General features: G+C 38.5%; 1 protein-coding gene across 2 annotated transcripts in view; it reads right to left on the reverse strand.

The window, feature by feature from the left end:
- LOC108969554 (neuronal acetylcholine receptor subunit alpha-7) overlaps positions 1–14,608 on the reverse strand; it is a 69,777-nt gene that overhangs the window by 3,183 nt on the left and 51,986 nt on the right. Inside the window, exons 8-11 of one of the 2 annotated variants that reach the window (XM_018934339.1) lie at positions 13,629–13,715; positions 4,731–4,840; positions 2,985–3,139; positions 2,389–2,505 (exon numbers count right to left, since the gene is read on the reverse strand). In XM_018934339.1, the coding sequence (XP_018789884.1) occupies positions 2,389–2,505; positions 2,985–3,139; positions 4,731–4,840; positions 13,629–13,715 (469 nt within the window). Of the gene's footprint in view, positions 1–2,388; positions 2,509–2,984; positions 3,140–4,730; positions 4,841–13,628; positions 13,716–14,608 lie in introns of both variants that reach the window. The other variant, XM_018934338.1, reaches the window with a different exon arrangement.

A 14,608-nucleotide genomic window follows, 5' to 3' on the forward strand; every position in this document is an offset into this window, starting at 1 on the left:
AAAAATACCGCAAGACTTTTTTGACAAATATAATATTTTGCCAAATATGGTGCCTATCTATTCCGCAAACCCCGAACCTTCGAAAGGTAAGGTATAACTTAAACTATTGTCGGCTGATTGGTTCGCGAGATAAACCATTCTGAGTGACGTAAATTTTGGTATATTGAAGAAAAAACTGGATAAAACGGGAATTCGTATGCTAAGCTAAGATACTGTTGCTGAGAAAAGGCCTAAAAACGCTTTAAAAGGAATGAGTTCTGAATACCCAAATTCCTTTTTTTTAGTCGAGGTTGTGCGCTGGGTTTAGGACCCGCCACGTAAAAACAACCCCTAATGACAAAGAAACAACAGCCTCGGATGAAAGACCCCACTTTTGATGGCGATCTTGGAAKGATGATGTCCTCWTAAWGTAGAGGYTGATATTACCGCCGTCCAAGAAATGCGGTGGACGGGACAAAGACGGAGGCGAAAGGTCTTTGTGACAATTATTTCAGCGGCCRTATAAAGGAGGGCAAAATCGAGGTGSAAGAAAKACTCAGTCGTCGAGTTCTGGCATTCACTCCAGTTGATTAGCGTCTAGTCAAAATCTGTATCAATGCAAMATTTTTCTACCTAACACCTCAAATACGGCGGCGAAGAACTGACAACTCGAAATGCTAATACTGCATTGTAAGCTGACCTTGAGCAGCYCCGAAGCAAAGGATCGGGAAGGGCCTYTCCGAGACGTTTGATATCAAGCCARGTTTCAGACAAGGAGACTCCTTATCGTCTGCCCTCTTCAATCTTCTAATTTATTATCATGTAATCTTCTTTAATAGTTTACAGCTGCTGGCGTACGCCGATGATATTGGTAYGATTTGCCTCAACAGCCGCGCCGTTAGACTGGATTGGGAAGCGAAGCGTAAGGGTCTGGTTGTGAACGATGAAGATGAAATATCACCTGTCATCAAACAAACTGCCAACGAATTTGCGACTTGGCTCCTATGTCACTTGGAAGCGGCATCAACACCAACAAAAATATCAGCCTTGAATTCAAATGTAGAATCACTTTGCCAACAGGTTCAAYTTTGGACTGTGTATGCAATTAAAAAAAAAGTCCTTTCTTGGCAAACAAAGACCAAACCCTATAAGTCCCTCATCATTCCCGTCCTGCTATATGGTGTAGAGGCATAGACAACGACATTATCTGATAAGTAGGCTGTACGAGATTTTCGATGAGAATGACCTAGTTCATCGAATAAAGAGACAGCGGCTACGCTGGCTGCGTCTTGTTGTCCGAAAGGAAGAGAACACTCCAGGTTTTCGATTCACTAAAYGCCGGCGGAAATTGTGTATAATTTCGTGATGATATTTTTTCTAACCAAAAAGTTTTCCGTATAAGTCCATGATTTTGATGAATCAGTTTGTATGACTGCTGTATTCTATAGCGCTKTGATATTGACGCTTCCCACTAATGAGCAAATTATTGGAGAGAAAATAACGGCTAAATCGACTTCGCTAATTATACTGATTTTTCTATATATTCTTTATTATACAGAAGGAAATCGTTATGGAGGTTACAAACTTCATGATAATTAGTGAAATAGATCTCTATGTCCTGGCAAACTACAAGTATATGTATATATTAGTTTGTCAAAAAAGTCTTGCGGTATTTTCGCTAGTTGGCGCTGAGAGCGCGTAGTTCTAGTTCTATTCGTCGCATCGGGTTATGCTATACCTTTGTGGAAGCCTCATTTCACGTGCTAAGACGTGTTTGATTGATTGTCGTTTCTTTTAAGTCGTTCGTGAGTTATAGCGTCGCAAACATGGAGCAAAATAAAGAGAAAATACGGCATATTGTACAGTACTACTACGATAAAGGCAAAAATGCATCTCAAGCCGCCAATAAAATTTGTGCAGTTTATGGACCCGGTATAGTTTCCATTTCCACCGAACAATGATGGTTTCAACGTTTTTGTTCTGGTGTAGAGGTGGTCGAAGATGCGCCACGCTCCGGAAGGCCTGTCGTCGAAAATTACGATAAAGTCGCTGAATTGGTCGAAAGAGACCGGCATAGTAGCAGCCGTAGCACCGGTCAAGAGCTGGGCATGAGTCATTAAAAAAAAAAAATTTATGAACAATTGAAAATTCAATAAAAATACCGCAACACTTTTTTGTGAATATAATATATATATAAAGTGAACCGAATAGACGGTATATTATAATTCAAATTTTATTTGGTAAAAAAAAAAATATATATACTATATATACCATATATATATCGGTTCACTTTGTACCGTTTTATTGTTCAGTATATACCACTTGTTAAAACTAGGTTAATTATTACTGTATACGAGTGTATAGATTGTTTAAACTTCGTAAATAGTTTTCCAATGCTTATCTACTTACCTATACATGGCGCGATAGTAAGTCGGTTGATGGGGCAACGTGGCGCTGGCGCAGCGATGGTTACAACGGAAGTCGTCGTCGATGTCCAGAACATTGGCGAGTAATGATTTCGATGATCTGCTTGTGAGAAAAGTTATRTTGGTACTCATTAATTTKACAAATACAAAAAGAACACGGGCTTATTCATAGATGGCGATTGTTTGTAATTACATATTACATATTTGATTTTGGCTTTTTGACAAATGCTGGTCCAAAAAATATCTGTGGCATTTTAACGCCACATCAATGATTTTGGAATGGTAAAAGCTGTGATGTACAAAGACGGGGCGTACAGTGTGGCCAGTTCATATTTAGCATTAAACTTCCGATATGCAAATATTAAGTATTATGGTAGCCGTCTTCGATTCGCCTCTATCTGCTTGTATTGCTTGACTTCTTCTGTGCTCTTGTYGAAAATGAATAAGGTGTTCTGAGGATTTAAAACTCAATTTGATTATAACAGTTTATTTGATTTTTATCAGTCGTTCGCTCGATTCGGCACTCTACAAGGTTTGAGGAATCGAAGACAGCTGGTATATTATTAAAGTATATCTTACCTTTCTTTCAGTTCGACGTTCTGCATCTGGTGCTTTTTATCGCCGGCATTGGAGGAGCTCGATGACGACGGCGGCGGTGGGCAYTCATAGCCGACCTGTCCCGGCCTTTGCATCCGCAATATGCAAGGTAACCAATAAAGGAATATTACTCTTATCTGGGAGTTTTGCAAGTGGTCGGTAGTAGACAGCGAGTGTGAGAGAACGCGACAGCGATAGAAAGAGGGAGAGAGTAGTGTGCGGGTATTGACGGTTTAGTACAGTTTTGGTTTTAGTTTTGCAGTTTTGCAGTTTTGCAGTTTTTGGTTTTAGTTTTAGTTTAAGTTTCGGTTTAATTTAGAATTTATTTGCATATTTTTGTTGTTGTTGTTGTTGTTGTAGTTGTTGCGCATAGTAAGTGTACGGCATTCGCCAGCAGCAAATGCAGTGAATGTAATTCAATCAATTTGTTTGTTATTATTATTGTTGTTGTTGTTAATATTTGTTATTGTTTTAAATATCAGCTCGGTTATAAATTTAGTTAGTTAGTTGTTGTTTGTGCAGTTTAAAATGCATCCACACATGTTGGATGGTGTTGTCAGCAGTTGCGTCGGGTATATCAAAAACGAGGGACGCACGGCGATCGAGTGCGTACACGATCAGCAATATAGTTAACAGAGAGATAGACAAGGACAAGCATAGAGGCAGAAACAGCGAGTACGAAACCGACAGAGCCAGATAGCGATARTGGGCAGTCGACACCAAGCGAAGCAGCCGTCGGAGCAGCAACAAACAACAGTGGCAAGGCCGGTGAAAGCGTCGTGGCCGAGAAAGCGTTGAAAATTTATCGAAATATGTGATTATTAACATTATGCTATTTATCAAGTTAAAGTTCATATTTACACTTATGTAAAGTACTAAAGAGTAAGTTAGTTCCAGAAAAAAATGTCGTACAATAATGAAACAATTTTCTAAAGCAGTTGAGGCAACATTGTGAATGCATTGAAAACTGTTCATAAGAAAGCTGCCAAAGCTCGGAAATTAAAGAAAAAAAAAAAAAACAAGATTTATAGCAAGCAAATTTTGGACTTTAATTACATTCGGCGGCATGTGTGGAGATGCGTGTGTTTAGGTGTGTGTGTGGCAGGCATATCTGTGATTTGGTTGTGTTGCTGTTCTGCTGGTGCATGCAATTTTCGAGCGCAGACTTGCTCGATTAGTTGGAATGCCTTAAAAAATGTGAATTATTTAATTTAAACTCCGAAGTATAACACAATGCATTTGCCTCGGTCACACAGGCGACGCCAGCGCCACCCATGTGTGCGTGTGCCAGTAAGTGAGGCCAGCTCTGGACAAAAAGAAGCATTTAAGCAAGAATTCAAAGTGAATTGTGTGCRTGTGTGTGAATGTGAATRTTACAGATTTGCAATCGATTAAAAAAGCTCGTTCGGTGCACTCAGACTGGCGACTCGCTGAGTGTGAGTTAGGCGTGGCCTCATACCGTATATATGTAAGTATGCYACGTATGTAAATGTGTTTGGATGTGYGAATATATTATATGTAGGTGTGTCTGTGTGTGTTGAATGCATAGTTTTGCTAATGCATGTATGCATGTGTTTGTTTTGGCTATGTTGCACTTGTATGCATGTGTGCGTATGTATGTATGTGTTGTTTGGCACTATTGTAGTAAATATATAAATGTTAAAAAACAAGTAAGAAATTTAAATAAAAAGTTGTTTACTGTTTGAATTGATTTGCATATAATATTACCCATTCACTCATTTCATGCGTATCTGGATTTCTATGATGATAATTGAGGATAAGTATGGTTGACACAACTGATGAGGCCACCATAAACATAATGCAATTGAAATAAGTTCCTAGAAGGACACAAAAATTACACAAATATTGTACGTACGTTTGTTGTGTTTATCTGTATGCAGCGGYACATACTAAAATAAGTRCAGAGTGGCAACGCCACACATTCGTACATGCGCCAATGTCCCAACGCGTTTGCGGCGCATGTGCAAATGTGTGGCATGTTGTTGGCTCTCTAATGTTTGCAAYTCAGCTGAAAGTATATTTGCAAATTTTCGCCTTGCATGCTCACATTCGTGTGTTTGTGTGTGCGCATTGCCTTGCAATGCATTTCGGTAGATTTAACTTCAACGCTATTCATTACTTCAGTTTCAGTTTCAGTTTCGATTAAACACTTTACGCCACCATTATTGGCCGGCCAAGCGTATAACGGTACTTTCGGTTTTATATAAAGATTTGTGTATATACAAAGTTATATATGGTGCAATTAAAGCTTTGGTTTGATTCAATTCGAGATCGATCTTKKAGGCAAGAGCAGGCGAAATTGATTGTGTGAAGAGCGAAACCAAAAGTCATATAAATAGGGTCCGTGAGAGGGAGAGTGAATATATTTAAAACATAAGGGAAATTTACGAGCAAACAATGGCCCAAAAATATGACACCATTAAAAAGGAACGTCGAAGTCAAAAGTTATTTCCAAGAATCCGCTTCTGCTTCATTCGCGGTTATAACCGAGTTTACAAAAGCGCGCTGGTCGTTCTTTCTTTTCGCTGTTTGGTGCCGTCTTCTTCCTCTCCCTCTGCTTCCGCCGGCGAATACTGCGCCGTATACTTTCAAAGCTGGAGTGTTTTCATCCATTCCGTGACCTAGCCGTAGCCGCTGAACTATGTCAATGCCTTCGGATATCTCGCATAGCTCATCGTTCCATCGACGGTATTCGCCACTGCCAAAGTGCAAAGGAGCATACAATTTCCTCAGAATATGATCTCTCGAAAACTGGTAACGCCGACTCATCAGCTGTTGTCATCGTTCATGTCTCTGCATTGTATAGCTGGAAGGGGATGAGGAGTAACTTGTACAATTTGGTCTTTGTTCGTGGAAAGAGGACTTTTCTTCTCAATTGAGTACCTCCTTGCGTTGGATTTCGAGGCTGACGTTGTTTTTGGTGTTAATGCTGGTTCCAAGATAGACGAAGTCATTTACAACTTCGATGTAATGACTGCCAACAGTGACGYGGAAGCCAAGTAGCGAGTGCGACAACTGTTTGTTTGATAACAGGAGACATTTCGTTTTGTCCTTGTTCACAACCAGACCCATACTCTTCGCCTCCTTATCCAGTCTGAAGAAAGCAGAACTACCGTCCATCCATTGCCAGGAATGAAAATTATTATGGGATGAAATTATGGGATTAATCAGCATATTTGCAGGATAATGCGTTCAAACACGCAGATCTTTCTTCCAGTGACTGGCGAAGGAGGACCCTCCTAAGTTCGGCATCGTTTCCCCGTTGATATCATTTGCTGCCCTTAGAGTGGGCGTCAGTACTCGCTTTGGGGCGTTACTATTAAGAAATATCTCTATATTAATCGTAACCTTCCAGTCACACAACGATTTTGGAAATCTGTCAGCCGAGGTTTTTGTATGAATGCAAATAATAATAGTGTGGATTTTGTGTATGCTGATGTCAGGAGTGGGGCCGATGATCATGCACTTATTCTCGCATTATTTATTGGCACTCATCACAGCAGTAATGGACCGCAAAACCGTATAACTATTTTTTCAAGGCCGCTACAATAGGAWCCAAAGGAAGGATGACTGGCCGTGGCTGTTGGGACAAAATATAAAAATACCTTCACACATTCAATATGGCCTGTCATTTTTTTAAATTTTTGTATGCCATTTACTTGTACTGGCCGAGCTTTCGGTTCATTTTACTAGAAAATACTCAAAGTTTACTTGAAATTAAAAAAATATATTGAAATCGTGACAAAGTAGGAGCAAAAGCACTTTGTGAACAAATTATGGAAAAAACTGATTTATATTACACAAACTGCATTGTCGTACGAATATTCATAGCATAAATATAGAAAAACTTGTAATTATTAAAGCATTTAAAAGTATACAATACATATTAGATATCATAATTAATCTATCTTACAGCACGAGAAAAATTATTTAAATTATTTATTTACTGGATTAACATAAAGCCTGGCTACTTCGTTCCGATATTATCGTTTCTGCGTTAGCGCAACTTCAGTACAATAATTGCCCACGACCTAACCTAAGCAAGACAAGGAACGGTATCTGTAACTGTGTGAGTGAGTGGCCGGAAATTCCAACACCAACAGCAACAACTTGAGGCCCAATTCAAGCGACAACGTGAAATTGCAGAAAGATTCGGTCCCGCCGATCAGKGTTCGTCTCTCTRGTGTCTCGTGTCTAGTGCATTTAAATACTCGCGTTTGCGATGRCGGAGCAATCTGACGCTGTCGTTGACTTGAACCTGGCGTTGTTGCCTGCATTTTCAACCCTTTTTATCACCGTTCGTCCGTGATATGTTGAATTAATCTGTGCACAACCAATTATCCGCAATCATCATGCTTTGCAATGACCGCAATTGTAACGGTTCGCTTTTCCCGCTAACTGTTTCATGTTYATCATTCATTTTTGCGTTTTGATCATTTTTGGTAATAAGTAGCTTGTCAGTGAGTGGGGGGTATGGAGTAGAGTACTTAGAGTGGTGGCAAGTGGGGCGAGCAATAGTTTAGGGTTCAGTTCTAAAATTTAGTTGTGGACTTAGGTTTGGAATATGTTTTTCTTTAGTTTGTTGACTTTATTCCTTAGCTCCAAGTGGGAAGTAGGATTTGTGAAAATGGTTTGAAGTCTTCATTGTTGTGGTTTCGGTGACACTGTTTCGATTATTTGGTTATTTAGTATATTAATTTGGTCGAAATGGAAAGTTGTTGAATAAATGGTGTGGCATGTGRGTTGTAAGAAACTACTTGGAGGCATTTGAAACGCGTAAATAATTGAAGACTGTGAATGTTGTTGTAATTGTGTGGTCGTGGCTACGCAACTAGGGTGACTCGTTACACAGCTAGGGTTAACATGTACTTTCTCGCAATGATTTTTGTTTAGAATTACGCCATTGTATTTATTTGTGGGTGAAATCTATGTATTTATCGCTACTTTAGTAAATAGTTTATAGATTTAATTTGGTAATTTTAGGATTATTGTGGGTCTGTTTGCTCATTAACTAACATTTCAAATCTAATTAAGGACTGGTTAATGTGTATACACCGAAACTGTGTTTTAGTATTTACTGCACTGAAGACTGTTCCAAATTTTCCATATTTTGCCGCTTTAAARTCGGCTCTAGAGCGATTTCCTTGTTTTCGAACTCCTTTATTTTAGTTTTAAATAGAGTATACGTTTTCTTAGAGTTTCTTTTGAATACTGCTAGAGATTACTTTCGAAATCATAAAAACAAATCGTCTATCCTAGGTCTTCAAAAATTTGGAACAACCTTCAGCTGATCTTTTAACATAAGGAATTTARCGGTTGTTGGATATTAATGGAATAGAAATGTAAAATATCGAAATTTGCTTTAATTGTTACTGACTACTGAAATTATTCGATTAAATATTTGGGAAAATATTTCACTCGTTTSAGATTAATTGGGAAAGTATAAGAAATCATTTTTTCTGCAAAGGWTGTCATTCCTATTCACATTAATCTCCAAGTTTGCATTTCAGTAGGTTTAATTATTCGAAATTATTTACAGTCATATAGTATATTTACAAGATTTGATTTTAGATTGGTCATTATTAACATTTAATTGCTTACATTTAMATTTTCAATAAACAACAAATAAAGTAACCATGGCTTGCTGCTATTAATAAAATATATTCAATGCGAATGGAAAATTAATACGAAAATGTGAGTTTACGAAAGSGCAAACGACAACGAATGAATCGGAGGAAGTTCGGAATGCTCAGCGATTTGGTTGAATCGTGTACGATACAGCGCAGAGATGCTCGCGAAAAGTGATGTCAGAGAAATGTGAAAAGTGAAATGCAGAGGTGAGTAAATAAGTGAAGCAAAAACTTTATATTAAAAAAATAGAAAGCATCACTTGAAATTCAGATTTTAATACACAGAAAAGCGCTTCCTTTTCAAAGCAAATAAGGTGAAGCATAACCAAAGAAAAAATCAAACATATTTGGAAATATGTCGCAAGTTGGATAAAGCATTATTAATTATTATTCTTATATATATAGTATATATATTTATGAGTTGTCTCATAACGTGACATACTATAAGTTTGCTTGTTGCAAGTGTAGCGGCACTGAAGTAGTAAAGAATTGATACGAAGGAGTGACGCGTCTCTTGCATCCGCATATTATATACGAAGAAGAGATAAAGAAGACGCAGCGCTTCGATGAAGCAAACACATACAAACACGATTTCGCTTCAACTGTYTAACTTTGGGAACCACTTTCTTAAGACATTTCTTTGCGAAAATATCACGATCTCACAAGTGTTACATTAGCGTCAAGGTACTTGCGATATTTGCTAATCATATCGCTAAAATTTGTTGAAGCAATCGATTAGTGGTACAAAACAAAAGATCTATCAGAATTTTCTCGCTATATTCGCTAAAATACGGAAACAGAAGCTCTTAAAGGCTAGTTCAGGAATGCTTACCCTCGTAATCAATGGTATCGGTGTATCACTACGTGATAAGACTAGTATGGGCCAGGTCATAGCGGAATCGTAGGTAAAGCTGGCGAGCTGGCAAGAAAAGGTATCGTAACTTCACTTTCAGTAGAATAAAATGGGTCGGTGCTCAGCTCTCTTTGTGTGTCAGCTTGGTCAGTGCTGGGCTACCATTTGTTTTTGTGCAGTGGCCCTWGTGGTGGTTTGCATAAGGTCTAGTGCTCTCTCCGCCCACATTAAGGATAGTTTAGCCCTAGTTCTAACTGATCATTGCACGATCGGTGTTCACACCAATGATTTATAATCTTACTGGACGGYATTTGAGGAAACTGTTTGGATCAATGCTGAGTAGAGATATCTCAACACTACTTTCTTGGCCCTTCCGCCATTGCGAGATTAAGACTTTAGAACTTTGCAGCTTTCACTTTCAGGCATTCTGCTAAGTTGATGGCAATATCAATAAACACTAGGGCTTATAAGATTTGATAACAGAAGTTCTATGTTTCGTAAAGGACAAAAAGAGTAGTCCAAATGCGATCCCCATCATGAGATCAACCATTGAACCCTACTTAATCTAATAATAAGTTCTTTTGATACAACATAACGAGAAGTTTCTTCAAAAACTATTAGTTTTTTATTACACAGGAACAAATTAACAGATTTTCTATAGTTTTGTCTAGAGAAATACTATATATTAAAGAACTCAATTCTAGTTGTTTTCTAAGAAAGGAACTTGACGCTACGCTACTTGTGGCTCCTGGACACTTGAGTGACACTCTTTGCAACCTTGCATATGTTTGCGAAAACTCTCTTGCATGTGTGTGCGCGTGTGAATGGCAATTCCATTCAATAAAAACCGAATTATGTTAGACATAAGGCGCATCAAAATGCTTTACCCTTCCAGTGCAGAAGCAAAGAGAAGCAAAATTAGTAAGAAAGCAGCATAACAATAAGAAGAAGAAGACAAAGAGAAGAAGTTAAAAAAAGACAAGAAGAACAAGAACGCTAACGTGAAAAAAGTAAGTRGTCAAAAAACATACAAGAAAGGCAGGCGGAAAGTAATCGAAAGAGAAAAAGCGCGCCGGCAAAATGCTGGCAGCTCAGCTCCGGTTTGTGGGCACACTTTAGTTCACTGGCAAGTCACTAGTGCTATTCTCTTGCCACACCTTTTGCTCTTTCTACCATGTCTTTCAAATCTACGTGCATTTGCATTACAGTTATTTGCATTTTTCTACTGGAAATTTCCCGATTCGTTTGTTTTTTGCAATCGTTTGCTGTTGTAAGCGCATTTGTGTTGCTGTGCAGACCAACAAGAACGTTTTTTCTCTCACATTATGTGGTGGTTGGAGCGACAGGCCAAAGCCGCCTGTGCGAGGCTTGTCCGAGAGGCGGCCCGCTGAGCACATGGAACAATTGGTTGGCCCGTTGCCCGCCGGCGACTCTGCCAAGTGGCGTGTAGCTTGTGGCAAGCGGCGCGGCACCGTACGAATATGTAAGTGTGTGTGTGCCTTTGGCAACACATAACGGTTTTTGCTTTTTACTTTTAATTTTTTCGATTTTAATTTTTAATTTTATTTGGTTCTGTGTTTATAAACATGTTTTCCGTTTGTATTTTGCTTTTAGCAGCATATTATGCTCCTAAATGCCGTTACTCATTTCGTTTTTGGATCGCTACGTGTTCGGCTATTTGTATTTGGGTTAAGGATTAAAGTGTACATAAACATTTACTTGTTTTAACATTTACTTTTGCTTTGTTTGCCATACCAGTCCTCTTTACTTTTGCATTGTTTAGTTGGATAAATTCGTGGGAATGTGCATGTGCGTATGTGTGTGTGTGTGCGGGCGAGCGTGTTTATTTTGTGGCGAACATGTTARTTCTTATTTAAATTTATTGTATTTATTTGCTCTGCTATTGTTTTTGGTGTTGTTTATTGCATTCCATAAATAAAAGTGCTTATTGGTGTTGGCGTGTCGTTGCGCCAGTGTGGTGAGGCGTATGAGCAACATTTGCAAGCCGCCTCGCGCGCTTTACCGTGTGCTGTGTTGTGGGTCTGTGTGTGGGTGTGGGTGCGCAAGAACGTCGGAAACCGTCGCCTGCTGGTGGCTTGGTGGGGCTGTTGTAGGTGCAGCCGTGTGGGTGGTTTTTGTGTGTGTTTTTGTGTGTATGTGCGTGTGTGTGTGTGCGGCGGTGTAGTGGCTGGCTTTGTTCATTCCGCTGCTGTGTTCTCTTTTTACATATTTCAGTGGCAAGTATTTACATTTGTGTCTGTTTCTGTTTTTAGTTAGTCTGATTCGTTGCTTTCAGTTTGAAATAATGTGTCCTTTTTTGCTGTCGGGCAGAGCAGTAACAAAGAATGTATTTGTTGTTGTTTTCTTACCATAAAACTAAATATTTGCGCAAAATATGCTGTTGAGTAGTTTTTACTGTTTTCGTGTTGCATTCATTGCGCAAATTACGAAATGTTGAAAAAGAACGAAATGGAATTAGAAGAAACAACAAAAACAAGCTCGGCGACATGCATCTAAATGAGAAACATTGCAGGATAAGTGTTTGGCTGAGTGTTTGTGTGTGTGCATTTATTTGCTTTGCCCAACGCATCAACGCTTATGCATGAGTGTGTGTGTGGGGCAAGCAAAATACGAATATGCGCGACGATTATGGGCGACGTWGTGAATGTCGACGCAATGTTTATGGAATTCGATATTTGTTTAATTTTTTAGGGCTTATCCGACATATAAAATGTGCATGTACATATGTGGATGAGCAGGAAAGAGCTGTGATTTGTCAATGATTTATGAAAATGCATTCAAAGCTGTGTATTCTAAATGCTTTGACTAATTCGTTGTTGTGTTGTGTTASTTGTCAGGAATTCGAATTTGAGGGAAGAGGTTTAGTAAAATATTATTTTCAATTTTATTTAAAGGATTGAAGTTTGTTTTTCTAAAATGTGAAATAGTAAAAATGGGAATGTGTTTATGTACAKAAGTGTATGAAAATTTGAATTAATTAATTGTGTTTATGCGAGCAAAGGAAATCATACTAAAATGTAACTACTTTATTTCGGATTTGAGTTTTTTGGCAATTAAATATGTGGCTTATTTACAGTTCTTTGGTACTGGGAAAATATATTTACATTTATATAGGAGGAAGACCACTTCATGAGCTTACCATACCTTTTTCACACAAAGGTTGGAACGTCAAGAATTTAACGCCAGGATAAGTGGAAGAAAGCTTTTCGGCTGGTGTACCCTGATTAATAATTCAACATCTCTTCGTGGTTCCAAAACTAATTTTTTTAATATATTTTTTGCAACGTTCTCTAATTGCCAGCGAAAACTTACAGTGAATCATGCGACACTGTATAACGGTAAAATTAAGTGAACCTTTAAGCCCCAGATTGTCTTCAATAACTGCGGCCCGGAAGAACTTTGTTGCCACGTTTGCACACAACTTACCAACTCGTGATCAATAAGCTGTTGTCTTTATAAACCATCCCCATTCCGGAGTTAATATCGAAAATGATTGCCATTTTGTAGTGGATTATAAAAATAATAATAAGAAACTGAGCAGCAAGTAACAACTCGTTTAAGTTCAGCACGCAGCCAACTTCCGGTGTAGCGAACTCACTTCCGCCTAACCAATGTGCGTGAGTTCACAAAGAAAATCGAATGAATATATAATTTCGCACGTGTTTATTGCTGAGCTGGGGGACTAAATTTGAAACTAATCGGAAAAGTCACAAAGTGTGCAAATATGAGTACGTATATGTTTGTGTTTTTGCTTTAACAAAGAAATTTAGGTCCGAAAGTTGCCAAAGGTTCTGTGCCTCCTAATACCTAAAGATTTTTAGATTGCGGTATTCAATATCATGACAAAAAAATGTTGTAAGAAAGCAGCTACTAAATCATCGACCAACTGCTTGATTTCGAGCTACAAACCTCTCCTTCACTTTATGTGGAGAGACGCGGAGCGCACTGAAGTCAGGCACCCGTTTGCAGTATCGCCAACTAAAATCGAGTTCATTCAAGTGCATTCAAGTATTTCGATTAAAAATTCATAAACATTTAATGAAATTCACAGAAAATGGYAAAAAAAAAAAWCKTAATTCGTTTGAGAAAAGYCCAACTTACCTAGGAGCGGCACTGCATCTGAGGTCGCTGGCATCGTTTCGGCCACCATATTGAGGAAGACTGTTAGCGATAGTAGAATTGTAACTCCTGTGATGCGAAATATTTCATAGAAACAAGAAAAGAGAGTTTGACTTGAAAGTGTTTTGGAACATAAAAGGGGAGARAACACATCAAATTTATGGAATTTACACAGATTATTTTAGATTTTTCACTTTTTGGTTTAACAATGTTATTTTTAGTTACTCGTTACTAGTTAGATTCATAAGTTACTCGTTACTAGTTAGATTCGTATGTTGCGGAGAGTGTACGAGTGTGACTATTATTGTTGTTGTTGTAGTTTAGCTGTGCTTGCTGTGTACTTATTGGTGACTGTGGTTTATGGTTTTTCTGGCGACTGCACTTCATGGCCCGCAAGACTCAGTCAAGMCAAATGTGTAGACAGACGGTTGAGTGGGCGAAATCAGCAAATTTGCATTTTGTATTCCCATTGTAACGTTTGCCTGCTGCTGGCAGAGCTACATACAAATATGTTAACTGGTTTAGGTGGTTGTAGTGGTGGTGTTGTTGTTGCAGTTGTTGTTACACATCTGGTCGTCAGTGTGGTGCAAATAAAAAACTACTACCATATTCTCTGCGCTGAACCTCAATGTAACCCTGTCAGTGTCATCATTATCTGTCATTAGTCAGCAGTAATCAGTCACCAGTCAGCAGTAGTCAAGAGCTGTGCATTTGCAAGCCTGTCTTTTTTACGATTCCAGATATGTTAGGTGTTATTGTTGTTGTTATGTTTATGTTGATATTACCGTTATTTGCGTTTTTTCAAATCGAATCAATCATCGTTTGCGACATTTGTTGGTTTGACATAAAAAATATGTTTTCYTTCGAGTTTCTTTAACTCATTTTCTACTGGCGGAGGGTGCAGGGAAATTCGCATGCGTTAGTAAGAGGGTGATTCAAGGATTATTTTCTAAAATTGATCT

The sequence above is a fragment of the Bactrocera latifrons genome, unplaced genomic scaffold, assembly GCF_001853355.1.
Source record: "Bactrocera latifrons isolate USDA-ARS-PBARC rearing strain unplaced genomic scaffold, ASM185335v1 scaffold_257, whole genome shotgun sequence".
Taxonomy (NCBI): domain Eukaryota; kingdom Metazoa; phylum Arthropoda; class Insecta; order Diptera; family Tephritidae; genus Bactrocera; species Bactrocera latifrons.